The sequence below is a fragment of the Schistocerca serialis genome, chromosome 7, assembly GCF_023864345.2.
Source record: "Schistocerca serialis cubense isolate TAMUIC-IGC-003099 chromosome 7, iqSchSeri2.2, whole genome shotgun sequence".
Classification (NCBI taxonomy): Eukaryota; Metazoa; Arthropoda; class Insecta; order Orthoptera; family Acrididae; genus Schistocerca; species Schistocerca serialis.
Window position 1 is genome coordinate 57,991,839 of NC_064644.1, and position 27,864 is coordinate 58,019,702.

The following is a 27,864-nucleotide window of genomic DNA, read 5'->3' on the forward strand; positions in this document are numbered from 1 at the left end:
CTTTAGCGAATTATAACACTAATGATAAATAACAATTTTGGATGTCTCCTCAAGAGAAACTCATGTCAAACAGCTATATCAGCAGAGTTCACAAGAGACAAATCTGTTAACATTCGTACTGGCGTCATTAAGTTAAATCAAGATACAAAGTTAGGAACACACCCGCTTAATTGAAGAGACGGAGAAAAAGAGGTGATAAGCTATAGTTTTAATCCGATCCATGAAACGTTCTCGTATACCGTAATTGGCAGAGATTGCCAGGGATTCTAATTCCACAGTTGGTGTGGTGCACAGCTTAATTCACCACAAATTTTGTTTGCTATTGTATGGTTGCAGTGTTAAGTGATGACGCCTAGGAATAATTGACGGACAGATATACTGAACAAAATTTATTGTCTGTTACAGGAACATGGGCCAGCTGGGAAGAATGGTGGACATATGATGGAATTTCAGGTAAGCGTGTTACCAATTGGAGCACTACATTTAGATTCCAAATGGTGTGTTAAAGTTGTTACTGTCCCTGCGACATCAGCGTCACTTAGCCTGTTATGATAATGTTGATGAACTATCATTCTCTCCTAGAGCTGAAGTTACGATAAGGAGATAATTCTACACCTCGTGACTGAACTGCGCCTCACGATCACACTTATGTTTCGGATAAAATACTTCTGCGTCTTTAGAGTTTCACTTACTCGCCGTGTTTAATGATATTTATATCATAAATAGTTAACACTCTGTACGCTGTGATCTGTTACACAGATGCTAACTAATAACAATTCATGATGTCACGCTAGGAATTCCTCAGTGTAAGCCCGCCGACTAGATGTATGACCTATGTAATGGCAGCTTATGCTAGCCGCGTTTGTTTTTCCTTTTAGTTTCCACTGCGTCGTGAAATATGTTCAGTTAATGCTACTGCTATAAATTTAAAAGAAAAACTTCAGCCAACGCTTCACTAGCCCAATAATTATCATTATACACACAAAAATGAAAAAAATGCTCGTTTTCGATAACGCAAATATGGAATCGTTTTTCAAAACATTTGTTGCTAAGTAAATAGACTATTGTAATGTTGAGAGACGTTTCATTTGACTATACACGATGTAGTGATAGTATTGATAAAGAATCAGTGCGTAAAATTTAATGAAAAGTGCACAGAAAGTGAATTAAGTTACTACGAATTACCTAGAAAAAATTGTAATCTGTCCCGTACATAGAAGCTTATTCTGCTCTGTAAATTTTAATACTTGGGAATTTTATGCAGGCATCTATACACATATTCTGAAAGGTATAATACGCTGCTTGATGGAAAGTACCTTTTACCACAACTAGTCATCCCAACTCCTGCTCCATTTGCCAGAGAGAGAAAACTTAGAACTTACACGCTCCGTATGAGTCATAATTTCTTTTATCTCCTCTTTTCCGTCTCTACGCAAGATATATGTTGATAGCAGAAGACTTTTTCTGCCATTAGTCGCATATGCCGATCTTCTAAATTTTCTCTACTGTGTTACGTGAAAAGAACCTTCGAGGTTTTCCCATTTGAGTTCACGAAGAACGTCCGTAATACTCGCATGTTGATCGAACCTACTGCTAACAAATCTAGCAGGACATCTCGGAATTTTTCAGTGTCTTTTTCTTAATCAGACCTGGTGGGAATCCCAGACACACCAGCGGTAGTCAAGGATGAGAGTGCTTTATTGATGTCCTACGTTTTCGAACACTTCTATCAACAACCCGAAATCCATTATTATCCGTCAATAACACTGCCATTACGTGCTCGTTCCAGTTCGTATCGCCCTGCAACTTTAGACCAAGATGTTCGACTGACAGTTATCTGTGTCTAACAACACATCTCTAATTTTGTATTCCACTGCAGCGTCGTCAGAAAAGAGTAGCAGTTTTCTGCTCACCTTATCTTCTTCTTCTTTCTTCTTTATCGTCGCCTGCCCACGTCACTTAGGGTCGTCGTTCATCTTCTGGATCCTTTTCCTCCATAGTATTCTATCCATTGCCTCTTCCTTCTTCCATCCTTCCTCCCTTAGGTCCCCGGATATCTTATCCTTCCACCTCATCTTCGGTCTTCCTCTCATTCTCGTTCCTTCAGTCTCTATATGTTCAACTCTGTTTCCGATATACTCTTCCCCTTTTCTCTGTAAGCGTCCGTATCACCTTAGTCTGCTCTCTTGTATCTTTTTCCCCCATGGGTCCCACTTTCACAGCTCCACTAACAAATTCATTTCTAATCCTGTCCTCCTTGTTACCCCACACATCTACCTCAGCATCCTCATTTCTGTCACTTCCATCTTCCTTTCCTGGGCTAATGTGATTGGCCATATCTCTGTCCCGTATATCATAGCAGGCCTTACCACCGACTTGTACATTTTCCCTTTCAACGCAATGCTCACCTTCTTGTCACACAACACTCCACTCATTTTCCTCCAGTAGTTCCAACCGCAATTTATTCGGTGTTGTATCTTGCTTTCCAGTCCCCCGTCCCTCTATGTACGAACCCAGGTATTCAAATTTGCAGAATGATTTCAGCTCATCATCCTGGATCTTGCAAGACCTCATCTGCACATCCTTCAATGCTAAATATTCTGACTTTGTCCTGCTAATTTTCATTCCTCTTTCTTCTAGTGCTCACCTTGTGAGTCAGATCATTTACGTATGTAGTGAACAAGAGCAGCTCTAACATATTTCCCTCGAGTACTGCTGACGATATCCTTTTCTTTGATGAACACTCCCCATCATATGGTACATAGTTCTGTAAATGAAAAAGAATTCGAACCGTTCACGTATCTCTGAACGTTTTCCGCATGCTCGGAACTTTGTTAACAGTTTGCAGTCGGGCAACCTGTGAAACGCCTTTTGGAAATCTAGAAATATGGAGTTTTCCTGTTGATCTTCATCCATACACCGCGTTACATCATGAGAAAAAGCGCAAACATCTCATATACGAGCTGTTGGCCTTCGTTTCCCACGTGTCGACAACTTTTGCGTTTGAGGCGTCGCTGAGCCCGAGGCTGATGTCACAGGCGCCACGCTTCTGCACCACGACAGAGGAAAGTTGTAGACGCCTTTGAACCAAATTTCATGCTTATGAGTCACAGTGGGAGACATTTAAGAGGTTTCAGGGAAGTTGCCATTTTATTTTGGTGCGCAGTGTAGAGTCTAACATTTATTCCAAGTGTGGCGAGGTAACGTCACCTTTTAGGCAACCGACACATGTTAGTCACTATCAGGTAGGCTCCTAAGGTACTTGTGATTCCTCTGGTTTTTAGGCAGTGCTTGAATGGAACAAAGAAGTGACATGTTTGCAAGTTAGTGGGCGTACATTGGTTGTAAGCTCCGTAGTCTTGATAACTGCGATGTTAATATGTATGAGGCCTCATACCGTCTTACTGCGTCTGAGAACGCAATTCAAGTGTCACCTATTTATTCTGATTTGTTGATACATTTGTTACAGCTTGTTAATGCGAGTACATCGTTGAACTCAGCTCTAATTCTGTATTTTGTAGTGAAAGATAAGCCTACTATGACGTATGGCTCAAAGATGGTGACGCAAGATTCTTGCAAAACGATATCATTCGCATTTCTAACATAGATGAACAACTGTCAGGGTTACCATCCCAATACTTTGTCACAACAGGTGTACCGTCTAGATGAACCAATACTTGTTGGAGAAGACTTGTTGGAGAAGTAAGTAGCTAAATGTTTCCGAGTGTCGTCCCGTAGAACATCACAAAACTGATGTTGCTCCGTAAGGAATTTGTGATTTAGGTATTTACTCCTCGTATGGAGAGATGACTTGTTGGCCTCGTTTAAAAGCTTTGTTTGAGGTCCAAGAAATTCTCGAAGACAAAATATTGTTTTCTGATTATTTTGATATGAGAGACATGAGATCTTCGGCCTGTAGTTAGACATTAATTGTATTTCGTTTGATTTGCAACGCTCGTTTATCTTTTCATCTGTATGGTAGTGACAATATGCTCACAACCGTGAACACTTGGATAGTGTGCGCTTTATATTGCGCTTTATATCTTGTTTGGTAACGCACACTTTTTTTCATACATGGGGAATACTGACAACAACAGCATTGCCCACTTTATGCTCCATCCTCAAGATTGCGTTCTGTGTTGCTCGCTTCTGCTTGATGTTTGGTTTTCTGACAGTGATGGTTGAAAGTAAACAGTAGTACATTGTGTGTGGAATGCGGTAAGGAGCTGGTTTTGCATGGTAGGATACTGGGCCATAATTTTACTAACAAATTTAATAAAAAATAAAGAACTCCATTGACGCTTTAAAAAGATTCAAAATATCTCGGCAGCTACCACCAGACTTTATTAGTGGCTTTTTCTTCTGCAAGCCAGACAAAAGCTCTAAAATAACATCTAAGAAAAAAATTTAATAGCAGAATCGTAAGAAAAATTTTTTGACTGATGACCAAACAGTTTAGTCCCTTTACTTCACAAACGAACCAACCAAAAATTTTCTAGAATCCAAACATTAAATTCAGGGCTTAACATAGATGTTAAATAAGATCTACAATGTGGCATTTAAAAATATATTCCAGATTTAAGCTCTAGAAACCTGCAGAAGTGATTATCAAGCAATTAACATCCGGTATCCATTGGCAAGTAACACGGATCACATGTAATTAGGAAAAAAAACATGCAAATCCAAATAAATACACTAATGACAAGCGTACATGAAATATAATCAAATGGTCCAGACAAGGTGCCCATGTAGGGCCAAAACAACTTATATCATTTGTTTATGAATAACACTCTACCTTGTCTGGCAGCTGAATTTTTAGGCTCTCGCTTTAGTATAGTTAACAGAGAGAGCAACCACTTTAGGACTCAGTTCCCTTGCTCAAGATTCTTTCGACGGAACTCACAGTACAAGACACATGTGCATTCAAGCTACCTTGTAATATACACTGAACGGCCAAAGAAACTGGTCCGCCTACCTAATATCGTATAGGGGCCCCACGAGCACGCGGAAGCGCCGCAACACGACGTGGCATGGAGTCGAATAATGTCTGAAATAGTGCTGGAGGAAATTGACACCATTAATCCTGCAGAGCTCTCCATAAATACATAAGAGTACGAGGGGGTGGAGATGTCTTCTGAACAACACGTTGCTAGGCATCCCAGATGTGCTCATTAATATTCATGTCTGGAGAGTCGGGTGGCCATCGGAAGTGTTTAAACTCAGAAGATTGTTCCTGGAGCCACTCTGTAACAATCATGTCGCATTGTCCTGCTGGAATTACCCAAGTCCTTCGGAATGCACAATGGTCGTGAACGGGTGCAAATGATCAGATACGATGCTTACGTACGTGTCACCTGTCACAATCGTACCTAGACGTATCAGGGGTCCCATACCACTCCAACAGCACACGTCCCTCACCGTAATAGAGCCCCCACCAGCTTAAACAATCCCTTGCTGACATGTATAATTCGTGGATCAAAGAGGTTGTCTCCATACCCGTACAAGTCCATCAGCTCGATACTATTAGAAATGAGACTCGTCCGACTAGGCAATATGTTTCCACTCATCAACGGTCTATTGTCGGCGTTGACGGCCCCATGCGAGGCGTAAAGCCTTAAGTGGTGCAGTCATCAAGGGAACGCGAGTAGACCTTCGGCTCCGAAAGCCCTTATCGTTGATGTCTCGTTGAGTGGTTCGCACGCTGACACTTGTTGATGGCTCCTGCATTGAAACCAGCAACAATGTGCGGAAGGATTGCACTTCTGTCTCGTTGAACGATTCTCTTTAGGTGCCGTTGGTCCCATTCTTGCAGGATCATTTTTCGGCCTCAGTGATGTCGCTGATCTGATGTTTTACCGGATTCCTGACATTCACGGTACACTCGTGAAATGGTCGTATGGGAAAATCCCCGCTTCATTGCTACCCATCACTCGGGTGCCGACTATAACACCAAGTTCAAACTCACGTAAATCTTGATAACCTGCCATTGTAGCAGCAGTAACCGATCGATCAACTATCCAAGACACTTGTTGTCTTATATTGGCTATGCCGACCGCAGCGCAGTATTTTATCTGTTTACATATCTCTGTACTTGAGTAAGCATTCCTATACCAGTTTCATTGTTGTACCCGTCAAGTTTATAACACCAAATGACACGCGAAAAAAATTTTAAAAAGCGAGCAGTGCGCTGAAGTCACGTTATTTATGGCTTAATCTGGATACGGTCTTGTGGCCGGGAGAGCAGTGTGCTGACCACCATCTCCGCATCCAGTGGCACCTTCGATTCTGAGGATCACACTGCGGCCGGTCGGTACTGTTGTGTCTTCACGGCCTGTACGGGTGGAGTTTAGATTTGTTTTGTTAATGTTTATAACGTCAATTAGCGCGGACAAAACCTGGCAGGAGGCATTCACATGGTAATACGACTTAAATAAGACCAGTTCAAAGACTCACAGACGGTGATAGATGAGCGGGATGGCAAGTAAGAGAACGAGAATTTCCCACATAGACTATAATTGTTTCGACTGTAACTGAATGCTCACCACGATTCCCAGTAAGTAGGAACATAAATCAACAACAGCCCGATAAATGGCTGCAATAGGGTGCGTACATCCACCAGTCGCCCTTGTGTTCATTCCCTTGGTACTGGCTCACAAGATACCAAATCTGCACCACAGTGCTCACAGGCTTCTTCCGAATTAGCCAAATCCGAGTACCAGTAGGCGCCCAAGCGACACACGAAGTAACTTGTACTTCGGACAATCTCCACTGATCCGGCCCACACGGAACATCACGTAATCCATTCTGACTACCATTCCAAATGCACAGCGAGTCAGGGATCTTATCGGCTACGACGTCTCGGCGCTTACTACCCGCCGTCGCCACACCAAGCCCTCGACACCCGATCTCTGAGCAAGCCCAACCGTACCCGCGATGGCACTTAAATCGACCTAATTCGTCACTGTGCTTCCCTCTGGAGGCGAGAAATCGCTGCACCACCAGCAGTGATGCTGCCAAACAGAGCACCACGATGTACTCTCACGGCAAAGGGGTTCCCGGGTTCGATTCCCGGCGGGGTCAGGGATTTTCTCTGCCTTGTGATGACTGGGTGTTGTGTGATGTCCTCAGGTTAGATAGGTTTACGTTCTAGGGGACTGATGACGATAGATGTTAAGTCCCTTAATGCTCAGAGCCATTTGAACCATTTGAACGGCAAAGGGTGAGTGGCACAGCGACGTGAGCCGTTACTATAGTGACAGGAGCAACCACGTCACAGTACGTTCGGATGTTTGCTAGGCGCCTGTGATGGACCGAATGTGTGTTATGGCGACTGCGTATTACAGGCTTTTTCCATGTTGTGGACGTATTTTCACAGGATAAAACCGAATAAATAGTGAAGCGTTCGTTGTGAGAAACTATTCAGAAAATATTCCTAAACAGCCTTTGAAATTTTGTCTGCGGAATATTTGTGCACTATGTGTGTGCCAGTAACAAAGTTTGTATGGAAAAATAAAATCCTGCCCTAGTGTTGTATGTGAAGTGTAATCTCTCACATGTGAAGAACATCTATCACCACCGCTTGAATACAGTTTTATCGCAATTAATGTACCCGCCCGCAAAAGAGAGACAGTTGTTTTTTTAAAAAAATGAAGCGCGCGTCAGACTGTAAGTGCACGGGTCGTGCGTTCAAAGCGGCGCTGTGTTGATTAATGGCGGATGTGCAATCAATTGCCCGGTGTGCGGAAAACATGCGTAGGCCTGTTTATTCTTCGCCGGGAACAAAAGCTCGCAACGGGTCCGCGCGACCGATATGCTGCCGCCTGCGACACCAATCGGCACGCGTGTTTTACACGGGGCGTTCGCACGGGAAACTGTAAATAGCCTTTTTTATTCTGCCCTTTCTCCCGCACCGGAGTCGCTGGCCTGACATCTATGGTGTGTTAAAATGAGCAGCAGTTGTCGAAACAGCCCCCGGGGCTGCGGTTTTTCCGCAGATGTCACACACAGGTTTTGCTCCCGTGCAGTATCGACTGATGAGGTAGGGAGCTCATATGCATCAAATAACGCTTTCACAACTGACATACGTTCGTTTTAAAGTACGATAAACGAAACAACAACCCGGGCTTTCCGCGAACATCCCGGGAAGGCGACGTCGATTGGCCTAAAATGTTGCAAAAATGCTTACAAAACTGCAAAGCCGAAAACAAGTTGAACAATGAATTACGTGAAGAATGATAGATTTACACAAGGAAAATAAATTCATTTCTTACTTTTTTTTGCTTATTTGTAGCACATTGACACCTTAAAAAGTTTACACCACACGTCACAACATTTCATCAATAAAATTAAATAATAATGTTAATAATAGTTATCTCAATATCTCGGAAACTGAGGAAAATCCATACAGCCTGTCCTGCACATCGATACCGTTACTTCATAACAAAGACGATAAAACATGAAATTTCTTCCACTCAGTTAGGCCGTATGGTACAGCAAGCGTATGTGGAATATTTGAATTAAAAAGAGTGTTGGTTGCAACGTACCCTTTTGTTAACAACGTGTTGGAGCCTTCGTGGGACATCTTCAAATTATCTAGAACAATAACAAATAACCAAAAATTAGGGTGTATTACTAGCTTGCACAATGCTAAATGTAAGATATTGTTACTGAAGTGAAGTTTTTTTTTCTTTTACAACACAGTAATTTAATAAGACGGCTTTGTGCTAGAATGAACCACGTGTCCAATCAGAGGGATCGGCCAAGACCTTTTCCTTTTCTAACATTTTAAAAACCATAATAAAGCCCTATGCTATACTACCGTTACAGGACAATGTATTATCTGTTTTCACTAGGTCTCTGTGGTTCGATTCGTTCCTAAGTCTAGCAAAGAGCTGTTTTATGGTTGTTAAAATGCTGGAGAAGGTCTCGGAGTGTCTTCATGCTTCAGTCTAGCGCAGAGCAGTTTTATTGTTTTTAATATATTTTAACAGAAAAATGTTAAGGTCAACAACCACTGGTTATTCACATTTATAATCCTGCAATCTAATACTGTTCCCTAATTTTTTGCTTCTTTGCTATCTCTGTATGTGATCTAAAGGACGTAAACAACTGTTGAGACATTAATAACCTACAATATCCTTCCGGAAGCGCTTCAGGCTAGGGGAGAAGAAACAACTGGACTCACAGAAGGTGGAATACGAAAGAGGATTCAGGAATGGACGCTCGTATACCAAACAGGTCATGATAGCCTCTCTTACCCAAATTGTAGAGATAGTAAATTCGTATTCATCCTCATAGTTTCCAAAAAAAATTATATTTCAGTTGAACGAACATCTCATATCGAAATCCTCGAAGAGTTTTCTTAAGTAGGAGAACAAGGACTACTGTCCGACACAGTGAACTGACAACATCTCCAAAGTAAATATTGTGGATGAGATTTTAGGTACTTCTCGTATCATAACACGAGTAATAGATACACATATATTACTCAGGTCCTGATTTCAGAAGTATCTAAAATCTCGTCCACAAATTTCACTTTAGAGTTGGTGTGAGTTGACTGTGTCCGACGGTAGTCCTTGCTCTGCTACCTAAGAATATTTTTCCAGGATTTCGATTATATATATATATATATATATATATATATATATATATATATATATATATGCGGAACAGTTTCAGTGAATTAGAAATAACAGCCAACCAGTTGCAATATACAAGTTTACTAAACCTTCCCTAGGTCTCGACACTCTTAAAATCAGGTTCTTCAGAAGATATTGTGCGTAGGAACAGATATTATCTACATCCAATGCTGGAGTCATTTCCAGTACAGGTGCGTGTCATCCACTTGATCACCATTTAAAATATATGTCTTAAAACTAGTCTCTACTGGCTAAAAACTTTTTTATGTATGTATACATTCCACCAGAAAACTGGAGAAGGATTGTCAGCTGCCATTTCTGGATACATCGGTCAAAAGAACAACCGATGGCCACAGCCTGTATCGAAAACCAGCACACAATTATTTATACCTGCCAGCTGGCAGATTCGTCGCCCCATGCAAAAGAGTGTAGTTGCGAAGATACTGGTTCACGGGGCATAATACCGTGTCAAATAAACTCCGTTTTACGTCAGAAATGGATACATGGTCATTCAGATTAGCAAGGCTCATCCAGGCACTCGGGCACGTCATTGAGAGGAAGAGCACCGTGAAGCAAAGACCGTGGATTACCTGCTGGCTCTTTTTCTGCAGGGTTCTCATGACACATAACACAAAGTTTGTGTTCCCTTCAACTACCAAAAAATGGGACTACCGGAAGATACGGAAGCTGACCGTGGTTTACGAAAATCAGGAATTTATAATATATTTTTTACCGGTGCGGCATACAGTACATTGACCACACCATTAGGACGGTGGACATCACATGGCAAGAACATCAGAGGTACACCCGGCTGAGACAAGGAATTCCAGGGGGACAATTACTGAACTATATATAAAAAAAGTAAATTAGTTACAAACTACGAGGTGCACACACTTTATTCAACATGTAAACGTCACTACAGGTATTAGGATTTAGGTTATAAGATGTTCGATACGGCTGCCATCACTGGCATTGCACACCATTCAGTCACCCGTTGAGGGTGAAGAGAATTATCGATGGCGAAATGCGGATTCTCAGTGCCCCAAATGCGCCAATTTTGGTTATTGACAAACCCATCCAAATGAAAGTTTGCTTCGTCGCTAAACCAATTCACATTCGCACACTAGTTCCCATCATGCCCCGCTGCCAACCGTGCAGTTGGAACATTCCTGACGCAAACTGCTCAGAACTTATGACGATTTTATGTCATATAGTTCAATAGTTCTCATCCCGTAAATCAGCCATTGACGAGCTCTGCCTGGAACCCAGTCATGCCTCGATGTTCGAAAACACGAGGGCGCTGGCATAGACCCCCACAGAGTCACAAGACAATCAATAGAGGTAAAGCTGGAGGAAGAGCTTTGAAACCACATACACAATAAAAAGTGCACGTGAGTTAAGAACACTCATCAAAGATGTAAAAATCCCCGTAGAAGCTAGATTTGCCTCATTTGATATTACCAACCTGTTCACAAATATATCCGTGAAAGAGACAATTGAAATTATTAGAAAAAACCTCATCACACACAAAAAACTAACCATACCAGAGATTACAGAGTTGATAGATCTGCTTGAACCAGTACTGTTCCACAACTACTTTTCAATTAATAATAAAATCCATCAACAGAAAGAAGGCTTAGCTATGGGTAACTGCATGTCAAGTTTTCCTGACATTTTCACTTAGAGAATAAGTTCTTCAAAGGAGAAAATAAACTTGTTACAAAATTGCGTATTACAAGAGGTATGTAGATGACACACTACTCTTATTTGATGGCACTAAATATGAACTTCAAGAGCTCCTCACATGATTCAAATCACTCCACAATAAAATAAAGTTCACAATAGAACATGAAACAAATCAATGTACAAACTTCCTAGACCTCACAATTGTGAATGAACAACAAGAACATAACTATTACATTTACCGAAAATCAGCCTACACCGACATCACAATACATGAATCTTCATACCACACAAACACGCATAAGTATGCTGCATTTAGATCAATGCTGAACAGCGCACATACGTTACCTTTAAAACCCAAAGCACTAACACAAGAAATAGATAGTATCAAAACAATTGCTGTAAATAATGGTTACTCTGTAAAATCAATTGATAAACTATCTAGAAAAATTCAGACCAACATCACTCACAAAAACACTGAAAAGAAAAATACCGACACAAAACAAATCTTCACAAGCATTCCATACTTAGGTACAGTATCACAAAAAACAATATTAAAATATCTTTCTCCACAAACAGCAAACTTGGATACCACTTACCTCACACAGTGAACACAAACAAGCCAATAACACAACACAGTGGAATATATAAATTACAATGCAACAGTTGCCCTGCATTTTACATTGGAAAACTGGAAGAACCTTCCACACACGGTATGAAGAACACCGACGCCTTTCGACTAAACCATTTTGAAAAATCTACAATAGCTAACCACATGTATATTAATAAACACAGACTTGACGACATCCACAACAGCCTAACTGTATTTCACACAGAAACCAACAGTAAAAAACTTAATCTACTAGAACAGTTAGAAATAATGCTACACAAAGAAAAATATTCCGAAAACTTGTTGAATGAACGAACAGAGTTTAACGGTCGCAATTTTTTCTTCACCTTTAAATTTTTTTTCCTGAGGAATCAAATCTATAATAGTACAAACAGCTGACAACCTACAACATGGTGCCAAATAATTATTTTAATAATACTTGTATACTAATAATACTATATCATATTATCTTCTGTGAAACAAGAAAATCGATTATATTTAGAAATAGAACATCTGTATGAACGAGAATCTTTGGCATGTATACGTTTTGCTACTACAATGTGCGAAAAAGTGTGTGACTATGTATATATCCCAGTATGTGCTGCACAATTAAAGATGTATATTGTGTATACCAACTGCACAACAGAAGCAGACATCATGCAATGTTAAACTGTAAGTTATTTTCATATTATTAAGCTGTTAAACTTATATCTACAATATACCATGTTGTAACACAAAAATGTATTATCAACAGGCAAACAACTAAAAAACCCTGCTGCAAATCACTAAAAAGCACCTGAAGATGAGCCTCCAGGGCTCGAAATGCATAGTGCAGTAAATATACACAACTTGTGACTGAAGGCGGTTTGTTCTTCATTTTACGAAAGCTCACGAATCGAACCAACGAAGCAATCTTGGGATCCAGAACTGGAATTTGTCAACACGCAACGACTGCAGCAAAAGAACTCAGCAAAAAGAATGACAATGAGAACATGGGGAGCGCCCCCGGACAGAGCACAATATCAGATCGCTGTCGGGTACAACGGACCGAGAACGGAACGCTTCAGGACGATTTTAGCGTGACGGGATCACAGGCGCAGCATCTAGGACGACCATGTAGGGGAAGTGCAATATGTATAAATGCTGGACCCGTACTACTCGCCTAGCAATCTGACGTTGCACCACATGAAGAAACGGATCCCGTTATCGAAGTACTGCGCATCGACGACAGTGTTGTTTGAGGGAACCCCCAACTCTTCTATATGTCAGTGAGAATAATAGTGATAATAATAATAATAATTTTTATAAGACGTTTAAAGAACATATTGCAGGATACCAGCCACCCAATCTTTGTTTCAAGAAACCGGATGGTTCACTAGAAACTAACACGAAGAATAACTGCCAAATCCTCGCAGACTATTTCAACAAACTTCTAAACTGCGAAAGACCTACAGAGGATATTCACTATGAGACGTCTACACCAAATCCTGACGCTAAACCGCCAACCATCAACGAAATAGTAGAAATTATAAAGAAGATGGAATTATTGCAGAACTATGGAAATTAAATGATGAAAGATTAACAGGTTAAATTCACAAAATCATTTTAAACAATTGGGAAACAGAACAGATCCCTTCTGAATGGAAATGCGCACTCATCCATCCACTCCACGAAAAAGGGGACAAAACTGAACCAAGTAATTACAGGGGTATCTCACTCGTACCGGTCACATATAAAATCCTATCAAAAGTTCTCATGAATAGATTAGAAGAACAAGCTGACCCACAAATAGGAGAATACCAGGCTGGTTTTCGCAAGGGACGATCATGCATAGAGCAGATCTGGAATCTGTAAATGATTCTCCAGATGAGAAACACCCGAAACACAGTGGTTGCTTTTGTAGATTTTAAAAAGGCCTACGACTCAATAGACATAGTAGCGCTCTGCAAGATGCTGGAAGAATTCAGCGTTGACAGAAATACAAGAGCAATCATTCGGGAAACATTAACTGACACAGTCTCCAAGGTTAAATTTATGGGGGATATCTCGGAACCATTTGAAATCCAAACTGGAGTGCGACAGGGTGACGGACTTTCACCATTACTCTTTAATATCATTCTTGAAAAAATTATCAGGACATGGGAAAAAGAAGTCAAAGGAATCCAAATTGGAATTAGAAAAGATAATAGATTCAATGTGAAGTGTTTAGCTTTTGCGGATGACCTTGCAATCTTCACAAATAATAGAAAAGAAGCCACTAACGCTATAGAGAAGTTACACGAAATTGCACGAAGAACTGGCCTGCAAATCACATGAGAAAACCCAGTACATAGAAAGAGTGCCACAAGACAAATTGCCTATTGTGACAATCCATGGGAAAATCGTGCAAGTACCACATTTTAAGTACCTGGGAGAAATCATCCAGCCATCAGGGATCAACCTAAAGGCCAATGATGAAAGAATAAAAAAACTACAGAAAGCATATAAACTCAAGTGGAACTATTATAACAAAAAGTCCATATCCATTAACGCAAACTTGAGGCACTACAACACTGTCGTACTTCCGGAGGCACTGTATACATCAGAAACAACACAAATACACTCCTGGAAATTGAAATAAGAACACCGTGAATTCATTGTCCCAGGAAGGGGAAACTTTATTGACACATTCCTGGGGTCAGATACATCACATGATCACACTGACAGAACCACAGGCACATAGACACAGGCAACAGAGCATGCACAATGTCGGCACTAGTACAGTGTATATCCACCTTTCGCAGCAATGCAGGCTGCTATTCTCCCATGGAGACGATCGTAGAGATGCTGGATGTAGTCCTGTGGAACGGCTTGCCATGCCATTTCCACCTGGCGCCTCAGTTGGACCAGCGTTCGTGCTGGACGTGCAGACCGCGTGAGACGACGCTTCATCCAGTCCCAAACATGCTCAATGGGGGACAGATCCGGAGATCTTGCTGGCCAGGGTAGTTGACTTACACCTTCTAGAGCACGATGGGTGGCACGGGATACATGCGGACGTGCATTGTCCTGTTGGAACAGCAAGTTCCCTTGCCGGTCTAGGAATGGTAGAACGATGGGTTCGATGACGGTTTCGATGTACCGTGCACTATTCAGTGTCCCCTCGACGATCACCAGTGGTGTACGGCCAGTGTAGGAGATCGCTCCCCACACCATGATGCCGGGTGTTGGCCCTGTGTGCCTCGGTCGTATGCAGTCCTGATTGTGGCGCTCACCTGCACGGCGCCAAACACGCATACGACCATCATTGGCAACAAGGCAGAAGCGACTCTCATCGCTGAAGACGACACGTCTCCATTCGTCCCTCCAGTCACGCCTGTCGCGACACCACTGGAGGCGGGCTGCACGATGTTGGGGCGTGAGCGGAAGACGGCCTAACGGTGTGCGGGACCGTAGCCCAGCTTCATGGAGACGGTTGCGAATGGTCCTCGCCGATACCCCAGGAGCAACAGTGTCCCTAATTTGCTGGGAAGTGGCGGTGCGGTCCCCTACGGCACTGCGTAGGATCCTACGGTCTTGGCGTGCATCCGTGCGTCACTGCGGTCCGGTCCCAGGTCGACGGGCACGTGCACCTTCCGCCGACCACTGGCGACAACATCGATGTACTGTGGAGACCTCACGCCCCACGTGTTGAGCAATTCGGCGGTACGTCCACCCGGCCTCCCGCATGCCCACTATACGCCCTCGCTCAAAGTCCGTCAACTGCACATACGGTTCACGTCCACGCTGTCGCGGCATGCTACCAGTGTTAAAGACTGCGATGGAGCTCCGTATGCTACGGCAAACTGGCTGACACTGACGGCGGCGGTGCACAAAAGCTGCGCAGCTAGCGCCATTCGACGGCCAACACCTCGGTTCCTGGTGTGTCAGCTGTGCCGTGCGTGTGATCATTGCTTGTACAGCCCTCTCGCAGTGTCCGGAGCAAGTATGGTGGGTCGGACACACCGGTGTCAATGTGTTCTTTTTTCCATTTCCAGGAGTGTAGGTGGGCAAACTAAAATCAAAGAAATAGAGAAACAAGAAAGGAAAATTCTCAGGAAAATTTTTGGCCCGATACAAGAGCAAGGAATGTGGACGAAAGACCAACATCAGAATTATATGAATACACAGACAAGATTACGGATAAAATAAGGAAAAGAAGAATGCAGTTCTACGGACATATCCACAGGATGAATGAAAACAGAATTTCAAAGCGCATTCTTAAAGTCGTCAACTCAGGCAGGGGAAAAACAAAATGGATAAAAGAAGTTGGAGAGGACCTCAGACAAGCACACATAACAGTAAACGATGCAGAAAATAGAACTGAATTCAGGAACATCATCAAAAAACATAAATTTGACACCACAACAGATAAGAGACCAGGATGCAAATGGACAGCGGGGCTAAAGAAACAACACAGAGATCACATGAAGAAAATTTGGGCTCAGAAAAAACATAAACAATCATCATAAAGGAATTCAAGTTCAAACGCTCTCTTAAATGGGAATAATCGAAAATAATAATAATAACAGTTTTCTGTTGAAAAACAGAGCACCTGACGTGAGAAATATTGTGGCCGAGCGGTTGTAGGCGCTACAGACTGGAACCGCGCGACCGCTACGGTCGCAGGTTCGAGTCCTGCCTGGGGCATGGATGTGTGTGATGTCCTTGGGTTAGTTAGGTTTAAGTAGTTCTAAGTTCTAGGGGACTGATGACCTCAGAAGTTATGTCCTATAGTGCTCAGAGCCATTTGAACCATTTGAGAAATATTGCAAGAGCTAAAAGATTCTAAGCGCCATATGAAAGCAAGTCTGTAACCTGGAGCAGGATCTTCATAACATCAATTGATTACCCCCTAAAGTGATAAACGTAGACATAAACACGATTTGATATAATTTATTGAAAAAGTAAAGATAGATGGAGCCCACAGGAAGCTGCAGTATGCCTTTAATTTACTGAGCCGAGCAACAATTTTCTATAGCATTTTCATGATACTTTCGGCGTAATTGATTAATACTGGCTAACAACCACAAGCCATTGTCAAACAATTTACTTTGTATATACAATTTTCATGGTTGGCCAATATTAATTACGCTGAGCATAAAGCGATTATGTTATCAATAATATTTGATAAATATAGTAGTGTCATACTGCAGCTTCTCATCGGACATGTCTTTCTTTTACTTGAGAGCAGTGGAACACCACACTCACGAAGGATATCGATTCCAAAAAGTGATGCAGATAACAATATTAAACACTCATTGTTTTTGCACAACCCTTTGGATCAGTTCATGGTCGACGGCCGAAGTAACAGGCATAACACAATACTTTAGATTGGGAAGAGAATTAAATGAGATTAATGTCAGCCACTACCCTGTCAATTAGCTGACGTCTTTGAACAATGCACCAATGGACGAAAGTCTCCGCGCAAAATTTGGAGAGAGGTCTTCTTGTAAGTGTTATATCGGGAGTTCATTGCGACAACCAACTACTGGAGGTATCTGGCGAAGAAAAACTGCTGTTTTTGCTGTTGTTGCTTTTGTCTTCAGTCCGAAATTGGTTTGATGCAGCATTTCATGCTACTCTATCCAGCCCAAACCTCTTTATCTCCGAGTAACTACTGAACCTACGGCTTCTGAGTCCACTTCTGTATTCAATTCTTGGTATCCCTTTTCAATTTTCACTCCCTACACTCCCCTCCAATACGAAATTGATCCCTTTATGTCTCTGAGTGTATTCTTGTTTTATATTAGTTGTGCCACAAATTTCTTTTCTCCCTAATTTAATTCACTAATTCCTTATTAATTACTCTATGTGCTCTTCTAATCTTCAGCATTCTCCTGTAGCAGCAAATTTCTAAAACTTCTATTATCATCTTGCCTAAACTTTTACTCGTTCATGTTTCCCTTCCATACATGTCTACACATCCAGTCAGATATCTTCAGACTATTTTCGACGTTAACAAATTTCTCTTTTCCTGCCATTGCCAGTCTATATTCTATATAATGTTTACTGCGGACATCATCACTTAATTTCATAATGCGATTTTGAATCTGCAGCGAACCTTCCTGGCAGCTTAAAACTGTGTGCCGGACCGAGACCGGACCTCGGGCTCTTGCCTTTTACGAGAAAGTGCTCTACCGACTGAGCTACCCGAGAATGACTCACGATCCGCCCTCACACCAGTACTTCATCTCCGACCTTCAAACTCCACCTGGGCACGTGGAACACTAGCCTTCCTGGAAGGAAATATATGACAGGGACATAGCTTAGCCGCAGCCAAGAGGATGTTTCCAGAATACTAACATGACTTCCGTGATTGGGTGACTCCTCGGTAGAGAACTTGCCGGCGAGGGCAAAGGTCCTGAGTTCGGTCTGGTACACAGTATCTGTTTTACTGCCCAAACAGCAGACAGACTTCATCTACTAATTTAAGTCTTTCACTTCCTAATCTAATTCCCTAGGACTTACCTGATTTAATTCGACTGAATTCCTTGTTCAAAACAATGCCCCTGGTGTAGACAACATTCCGTCAGAAGTACTGATATCTTTTGTAGATACAGCCTTGATAAAACTATTGCATCCGATGTACAAGATATATGAGACAGGCGAAATACCATCAAACTTCAAGAAGAAAGTAATAACTCCAGTTCCAAAGAAAGCAGTTGCTAACAGGCATGAATATTACCAAAATATTAGTTTAATAAATCATGGTAACAAAGTATCAACACGAATCCCTTAGAGAAGAATGGAAAAACTAGTAGAAACAGACCTTGGGGAAGATCTGTTTGGATTACGAAGAAACGCAGAAACTTGTGAGGAAGTAACGATCCTACGAAGAAAAACTAATAGGACTGAAAATGGCCAGGTGGTTTAACCTACATTGAGAGTGAGTACAATTTATTTACGTAAAATGTCAATACTTTTCCTTTTTTTCACTGAAGAGATATATTACTTTTGTAAACAAAGTGATTCGTTGTAAGGGTACCTGTACTCAAACTTTTACTGACGACTGGCGACAGCCGCTATGGAGTCGCTGACCTTCTAGAACATTGTGGACGTCTGAGATTTAATGCCAACATTCAGGTCACTGGGTCTCATTGTCTACGTGGTTCTTCTCTCGTTGTAGTTTAAAGAGTAGTGGGGAGTCACGAAGAAGATCTTGAGTTGGTAGGACGCATAGCGCAATGATATTTAACGTGATAAAGTATGCTAATCTTAAAACCAGCGTTCACTCAAACTGTCCCAGTCTTGAAAACGGTTTTTGTGAGTTGTATTCAGGGAAATATAAGGGCAACTCAACTAAAAAAAGAGACGGATGGAAAGAAAGTAAGTAAACTGTTTAATATTTCAAAAATAGTTGACGTAACAGCTATTACATTTATCGCACTGTGGGGCAAGGCAGTGTATGTCTCCATGGAAAAATGTTTGCTGTTGCCTACGGGACCATGACCGTACACAGCCGTGGGTCTCTCCGTCCGAAACAAATCAACGGCTGCGAATGACTTTCTTCAGCGCTTCGAAAGCATGGAAATCGCGTGGACTGGTTTGATGCAGAGTGGCACTTGTAACTTTCGTAAACAGTTATTTGCTGGATGAATTACAATCTGTGTCTCCCTCTACAGTTTTTGCCCCTTACAGCTCCCTCTAGTAACATGGAAGTCATTCTCTGATGTCTAAACAGATGTCCTATCATCCTGTCCCTTCTTCTTGTCCGTGTTTTGAACATATTCCTTTTCTCTCCGATCAGTCTACCGAATTTTCAACAGTCGTAAATAGCACCACATCTAAAATGCCTCAATTCTCTTCTTTTCCGGTTTTCCCACAGTCCATGTTTCACTACCATACAACGTTATCCTCCAGTCGTACCTTCTCAGAAATTTCTTTCTCAAATTAAAGCTTATATTTGACACTAGTAAACTTCTTCTGGGAAGGAATGTCCTTTTTACCACTGCTAGTCTCCTTTTTATGTTCTCCTTGCTCCGTCCGTCATTGGTTATTTTACTGCCTAGGTAGTAGAATTCCTTAACTTCATCTACTTTGTGACCATAAATTCTAATGTTTAGTTTCTCGCTGTTCTCATTTCTGCTACTACTCATTACTTTCGTCCTTCTTGGATTAACTCTCAACCTATATTACATACTCATAAGACAGTTCATTCAGCAGATCATTTAATTCCTCTTCACTTTCACTCAGGATTCCTCTTCACTTTCACTCAGGATAGCAATGTCATCAGGGAACCGTATCATTGACATCCAACTTAGAATTTTGATTCCGCTCCTGAACCTTTCATTTCTTTCCATCATTGCTTCCTCGATGTCGCTGCGTTCTTGGTCGCTCACTCTCATTATTTCCTCTCGACTCTTGTACATATTGTGTATTACCAGTCTCTCCCAATATATTAGCTCTATTTTTCTCAGAATTTCGAGCATTTTGCAGAATTTGAAACTGTCGAACGCTTTTTCCAGGTCGACAAATCCCATGAAGGTGTCTCGATTTGGGTGTCTCGATTTTTCTTTAGTCTTGATTCCATTATCAACTGCAACGTGAGAGTTGCTTTTCTGGTGCCTTTACCTTCCCTAAAGCCAAACTACCCGTCTTGTAACACATCCTCAATTTTCTTTTCCATTCTTCTATGTATCATTTTTGTCAAGAATTTGGATGCATGAGCTGTTAAGCTGACTTTGCGATGACTCTCGCACTTGTCAGCTCTTGCAGTGTTCGGAAATGTGTGGATGATATTTTTCCGGAAGTCAGGTGATATGTCACTAGACTCATACATCCTACACATCAACGTGATAGTCGTTTTACTTCTACTTCTCCCCAAGATTTTAGAAATTCTGGTGTGATGTTATCTATCCCTTCTGCCTTGTTTGATTTTAAGTCGACCAAAGCTCTTTTACAGTCCGGTTCTAGTACTGGATCCCCCATCTCTCCTAAATCGACTCCCTCTTCTAATCACATCAGCCAAATCTTCCCCCTCATAGAAGTCTTCAGTACGGTCTTTCCAACTATCCGATCTCTCCGCTTCATTTCACAGTGGAATTCCCGTTGCACTCTTCGTCTTAACACCCTTGCTTTTAATTTCCCCAAAGGTTGTTTTGGCTGTCCTATATGATGAGCCAGTCCTTCCGATAATAATTTCTTTTTCGATTACTTCACATTTTTCATCCAGCCATTTCGTCTTAGCTTCCCTGTACTTGCTATTTATTTCATTCCTCACCGACTCGTATTTATATATTCCTGAAATTCCCTGAACATTTTTGTATTCCTTCTTTTATGTATGAACTGAAGTATTTCTTCTGTTAGCCATGGTTTCTTCGCATTTACGTTCTTTGTACCCATGTTTTCCTTTCGAACTTCTGTGATTGCCCTTTTCGAGATGTCCACTGGTCTTCAACTGTACTGCCTAATGAGTTATTTTTTATTTCTGTATCTGTATCCTCAGAGAACGTCAAGCATATCTCTTCATTTCTTAGTACTTTCGTATGACTCTTGTTTGCGTATTGATTCTTCCTGACTAATCTCTTGAACTTGACCCTACTCTTCATCACTGCTAAATTGTGATCTGAGTCCATATCTGTTTCTGGATACACCTGAGAATCCAGTATCTGATTTCGGCATCTCTGTCTGAGCATGATGTAACCTAACTGAAATCTCCCCGTATCATTCTAGTATACCCCCTCCTCCTGTGATTGATGAACAGAGTATTTTTTATTACTAGCTGAAATTTATTACAGAACTCTATTAGCCTCTCTTCTCTTTCATTCCTTGTCCCAATCCCATATTACACTGTAAACTTTTCTTTTATCCCTTCCTCTACAACTGCGTTCGAGTACACTGTTACAAGTAGATTTTCACCTCCCTTTGTGTACTGTATTACCTCTTCATTATCCTCATGTACTTTCTCTACCTCGTCGTCTTAAGCTTGCGACGTCGGCATGAACACCTGAAATATCGTTGCCAGTGTTGATTTGCTTTCGATTCTGATAAGAACAACCCTATCAGTAAACTGTTCACAGTAACGCACTCTCTGCCCTACCTGACCACAAAACCTTGTCCTCTTTCCATTTCACTTCGCTGACCCCAATTACATCTAGATTAAGCAATTTCTAGCTTTCCTATCACGTTCGAACTTCTGCCTTCCATACCCCGCCTCGTAGAACATTATCCTTTCGTAGGTTATTCAGTCTTTTTCTCATAGTCACCTCCTCCTTCGGAGTCCCCTCTTGGAAATCTGAATGGGGGACTACTCCGGAATCTTTTTTCAATAGAGAGATCATCATGCCAGTTCTTCAATTACAGGCCACATGTCCTGTGGATACACATTATGTGTTATTGCTTTCTGCATCCCTATGCCATTGATAATTGCTGATTCTTCCGCATTTTGGGGCAGCCTCTCACCAAGGACAAGAGAATGCCCTGGCCCTCTGTCCGCTCCTATACCCACTTTGTCAAGGCTATTGGCAAAATGTGGATGTCTTCATATACCGGAAGCCTTTGGTTACCAATGCTGTTTATTAAGCAGAAGAAGCGATGGGTTTCTAACCCATGACCGACGACATTTAGATTACTAATCAAATACTCTGCTGTCCCAATTTTTTAACCATCCTGGCGCCCAAAGGTAGGGTTGACGATCAAGTGGACAGGGGGTACAACTCGAGGCCTGGCCACCATTACCCGTTGTACGGATCCCACTATCCAGGAACCAATGAAAGCTTAGAAAACATAGGGTAGAGGTACAATGAACATCAACGATTTATTTATTTATTTTCCTTCTTATAAGTGAACATCAGTACCACCGACAATAAGAGGAAACCGGCGACGCGAGGAGGACAGCACAGCAAAACGTCAGACTCACCGAGACTATCGACGTATATTTTTTCTGAGAAGAGCATTCCGATAGTCTGAGATTATATTGGTTCTATATGTGGAAGACGAGGGGATTAACTCTTCATAACACGAACACTCCAGCCATGGAGTAGGTTAAGGAAGACAGTGCAAAGGAAATTGGAGAAAAATTTTCTATATTTTGGATTGCGGACAATTACACAATGGCTTTCATTACAGAACTGCCAAAGTGAAGGACACTTTTCTCTCCATCAGCAAGCAAGTAGTGATCTGCGTGTCCACAAATCCACTTCACAGACTTTGTCTTTACTTGCGAGATGTATCCCACGTTAGGAAAGAGGAGTAGGCATCTGATGAGGAGTTATACGGGTAATTAGGGACAACATCTGTCGTTCCAATAACCAGACACCTCCTGATCAGCACATCAGGCGATGCTCATCTGTGTGCAAAACATCACAGGAGACACACAACAGAATGTCTGCGAGGTGAATCCTATGGAATTTCGAGCGGCATATTTCTTCCCATTCAAAAATGGCTCTGAGCACTGTGGGACTTAACATGTGAGGTCATCAGTCCCCTAGAACTTAGAACTACTTAAACCTAACTAACCTAAGGACATCACACACATCCATGCCTTCGGCAGGATTCGAACCGTAGCAGTCGCGCGGTTCCGGATTGAAGTGCCTAGAACCGCTAGACCACACCGGCTGGCTGACCCAGGAAATGAAGCGTGACTGAGAAGAAGGTAGAATGTTCACGGTGGCGACCCGAATGAAATAGTGCATAGACCTTCCTGGCTCCACTAAACATGCGATACCTATGGCATCAGGGAGATAGGCAACTGCATCACATACTGATTGTCATGAAGTAAAGCCAGTTTGCGGCATATGCGAATAGTATTGACATTGACTGTGGCTATGCGATAAGTCTGGAAAGCTGCCATCGCCGGGAGGACGGGCGATTCAAACACGGGAGAAGCACACGGAACTCTCTGTTAGGCCACCGTGGAAGGACAGTCACTGTGACGGGGAGGGAGCCAACCCCACACTTCCAGAACGTCCATCCTCAGCGTCGAGTCGTCCACCCAGGGTACAGACGTCTCACTGGGCCGGTTCAGTTGGAGCACTGTCAGAGGTGCGCCCACAGGTAGCATCAGGCACAGAAAGAGAGACGCAAGTAGGGGAAGATCGGAGTCCGGAGGTGGACAGTAACTGGAGACGGACGCGGGGGGGACGTCGCGTCGACACAGGACAGCGCACTATCAGTAGCAGGGTGATCATCCTTTACATTCGTCCGATACAGGCAGTCATCAGAAGAGGTACGGCGTTGTCTCTTCTCTTTCCTCGGATACCGTTCCTTCCTTACACGCTCTTCCGCGTCACCTGACGGGCGACTATCGTCCGACATTGGGTCAGATGGAGAAAAGCGCAGGTTGGCACAGCTCCATGATCAACAATCATTCCGTCGGGACAGACAGCTTGTGCCTGCTGATGGTCATCGTTCATTCGTATTGCCTCTGGCAGGAGTGTAGGAGAGACAAGCAAAATGTTCATCGCGTCGTCAGAGGGGGCGCAGCTAACAGCAGAGCCGCAGAAGCCTAAGATAGCGGTAACACAGTGGGCGCCGCAGGAAGAACCATGTCTCCGATCGGCGTCTGAACCAGTCTACGCCAGAGACATTCATGAAAATGGACTAGACCTTCCCGGCCAGTACCTGAACAGGTGCGCGGCTGGCCATCGTACATGACGACAGGCCTGCAGCCGACAATAACGAAGTAGGAAGGCGTGTCTTTTCGTAGTTCAATTTTTAACTGATGAACACAACTGAGGGCAGGGTATGCTTCGAATGTCTTCCACGCTTCAGCAACGTGACTGACGACGCTGCCGTAAGGTTTAAAGGTGGCCACCGCACCTTCCGACGGTGTCTCAAACAGGAGTTCGAAAACTCTCAACGTTCGGAGGCAAAAACCAGCGCGATCAACCACAACAGGCCCTGTACGTCCGTCAGAGTATCGGGTCTTAAGGGTGTTAGCGTGGTTCAGCGCAACGTCGGCGCACAGCTCGTCATTCACCAGATTTATGCACACCATATTACTGACGATCGAAAGATGATTTCCGTAAACATCTTGTAGCGGGAGGAGCATTTCATTCCGTATAAAATGTTCCACTTCATACGACCATAGTCGTTCGTGATCCAAAGTAAGAGTTAATTTAATTGTGCCTTTGTGGTAAGAAAGCGAAGGGATGGTCGATAATGTCGGGATCTGAGACAAGCCGCTACGCGGAAGTAAACTAATGCGCGCTCTCTCGCAAACAGCACAACAGGCGAGACGCATACGAGGCTGTTGAAGGCCGACTGATCCCTAGACTACGGATCAGCGTATTCGGTACAAAGTCAGCAGCAACGGGCGGGTTGTGTACTCCTGTTTTTTCGGGGAGTCTCTTTCACATATTCCGTAAATATTTTCATATTCATCTTCTTCTTCTTCGCTTCAAGTGTAAGCAATCTGCCTGTTACGGTACTCAGTCTCCCGTACGGTCTTCCTACATTTCTTCTCACAGTGCATTCACAATTGAAAACCTTTACTGGGAACCTTTCCCCATCCATAAAGTCTACATGTTCCTTCCATTTTCCCCGTTTTCCTAACTCATTCCCAAAGTCTTCATTTCTTCTTCTCTCTTCCCTTGTACATCCTTCTACTGTTCTTAGACATCTTATTTCTTGAGCCTGTATTTTATTATGATGACGTTTTTGTGATGCCCATGCTCCACTTCCATAACTAAGGTGTGGAACTGCTATTGTTTCGTAAAACTTAAGCTGGGTTTCTTTCCTGGCTTTATTCTGCAATTTTTTTTTTTTTACGATGATCTGACATACGAAAGTAAATTTACTTCTTTTTTGGTTCACGTACTGGTTATATTCGTAAGTGATACATCATCCTACATATTTAAATCATTTTGCTTCATTCGACATTTTATTATTCAATACTATTTTAGATCGTACTGGTATTCTGCCCTGATACGCCATTACTTTCCTTTTTATCTACCGACAGTGTTAGGTTGTACTCTAAGGCTGTCTGCTGGACTCCCATCTCAAAGTAATTTGCATATAAACTTACATTTTGTCTAGTGTCATGGCCTAAGTGAATCCCATCTATGTTCAACATTTTCTATTTGTTGATCACTTCATCTACATTTATATTGAAGAGTGCTGTAGTGTTCAGCATACTTGTCTTGCCCCTTTGTTTGTGTCTGTGTTCATTGGCTTTGTTGTGTACAGGCTCTTAATGGCATTTATGCGGTGAGATGGATAACTTCGTTCAGCCACGATATTCCGTAGCATTTCTCTATTCACATTATCGAATGCTTTCTTAAAATCCACAAAAGCAAGATGGGTTTCTCTATTGAAATCACGTCTCTTTGCCATCACTTGTTGTAGTGTAAAACCATTGTCAATAGCTGATCGTCTTTTTCACAAACCTGATTGTTCTTCAGATATTAGCTCTTACGTGATTTTTTAAGCCTTACAGTCAGAATTTTGAGATATATTTTATAGGCTGAATCCAAAACGCTTATTCCTCGATAGTTACTACATTTATTTTTATCACCCCTTTTAAAGATAAATATTACTTTGGCTCTCAGCCAGTCTTTTGGTACCTACTTATTTCTCCAACATAGATCTACCATGTGAATAAGTCTTAGATGTGTGAATAACCTTCCACATTTCAATAGTTTTATATTAATACCGCCTAAACCAGCGAGTTTCCTATTTTTTTGTAGCTTTTAGAGCTTCCGTCAGTTGTCTCTTATCAATATCGCCTTTTGTGTCATTCAGCTTAGGTACCATCGTAACTAAAACACCATCATACCACAGTTCTTATAATGACTTATCCATTCGTTCACTCTTATATTCTGTTGACTGTTGAAGAATTTCATCACTTTATATGCGGCAGTTTGTCTGTCATAGAAATCATGGTCTATGTTGCTAATAAACATTTTCCATGATTCTCCATGCGCTCTCCGAGTTATGTATTTCGCATTATTTCTCTTCCCTTGATATTCATTATGAATTTCGTTGGTGGGATATTTATATAGATCTTGAAAGCTTCTTGTTTCTCTGTAATTGCTGTTTCCATCTCTGGTGTCCAAATACTTACTCCAATACGTTTCCTGTACTTCCTTTCGTTCTCCACAACCTCATTAGTTGTGTTCGATACGGTTGTTTTTAACTTTTTCATTCTTCTTCCAAATCTTCTACCGTTTGTAAACTCGCTAATTGTTTTGTAAATGCGTTTAGTAAACGTGCTTTATGCTACTATCTTCTGAAATGTAAGCTTGAGGAATTTGTTCTTCCTCTTCGCTGTTACCTGAATTATCCCGTTTTCTCCATTTTGCATAGATGTCAATTACTGAGACAAGTAGGAAGCGCTCTAATCCAGTATCCACTCCCCGATAGCCGCGCGGAGTGGCCGCGCGGTTAGAGGCACCCTCTCAGGGATTGCGCGGCCTCTCCCTTCGGTGTGTTGTTCTTTCCATAAGTTAGTTTAAGTTACTTTAATAGTGTGTAAGTCTAGGAACCGATGACCTAAGCAGTTTGGTCCCTTAGGAATTCACACACTTTTCATTTCACTCACCGATAAACTCCGGTATCTCTAATCCGTCCAGGAAATACCTCGTTTATTATTATATAATTTGTAATAGATCTATATCCTCTTGCTGACTAGATGAATTTGTACATGTCTTTCTTCCTAAAGAAACTATTGGTAATTTTTAAATGATAAAGGTAGGAAAATGTCGAAATATTTTCCCGTTTCAATTATACACGTTTTCTCTAAATGTGCCAATATGTTTGGAATTAATATATTTCAGTTCTAGCATTGAAATGTCCCACTAGTAAAATCTGACTTTTATTGTGTCGGCCTAAGATCACTTATAATTGTTTGCAAAAGTTCTTGGACTCGTCAGTTTTTCGTTCTTCCAGAGCATAACTCAATATTATTCTTAGGATTCTTCTTGGAGCTTCAATGCCTACTAGTACAATGCGGTCACTTGCAATTTATAGTCC

At 42.0% G+C, this 27,864-nt stretch overlaps 1 protein-coding gene across 2 annotated transcripts in view; it reads left to right on the forward strand.

Moving 5' to 3' along the window:
* LOC126412735 (carbonic anhydrase-related protein 10-like) overlaps positions 1 to 27,864 on the forward strand; it is a 962,152-nt gene that overhangs the window by 430,811 nt on the left and 503,477 nt on the right. For both annotated transcript variants that reach the window (XM_050082466.1, XM_050082467.1), the window contains exon 2: positions 406 to 453. In XM_050082466.1, coding sequence (XP_049938423.1) covers positions 406 to 453 — 48 coding nt within the window. The remainder of the gene's footprint in view (positions 1 to 405; positions 454 to 27,864) is intronic.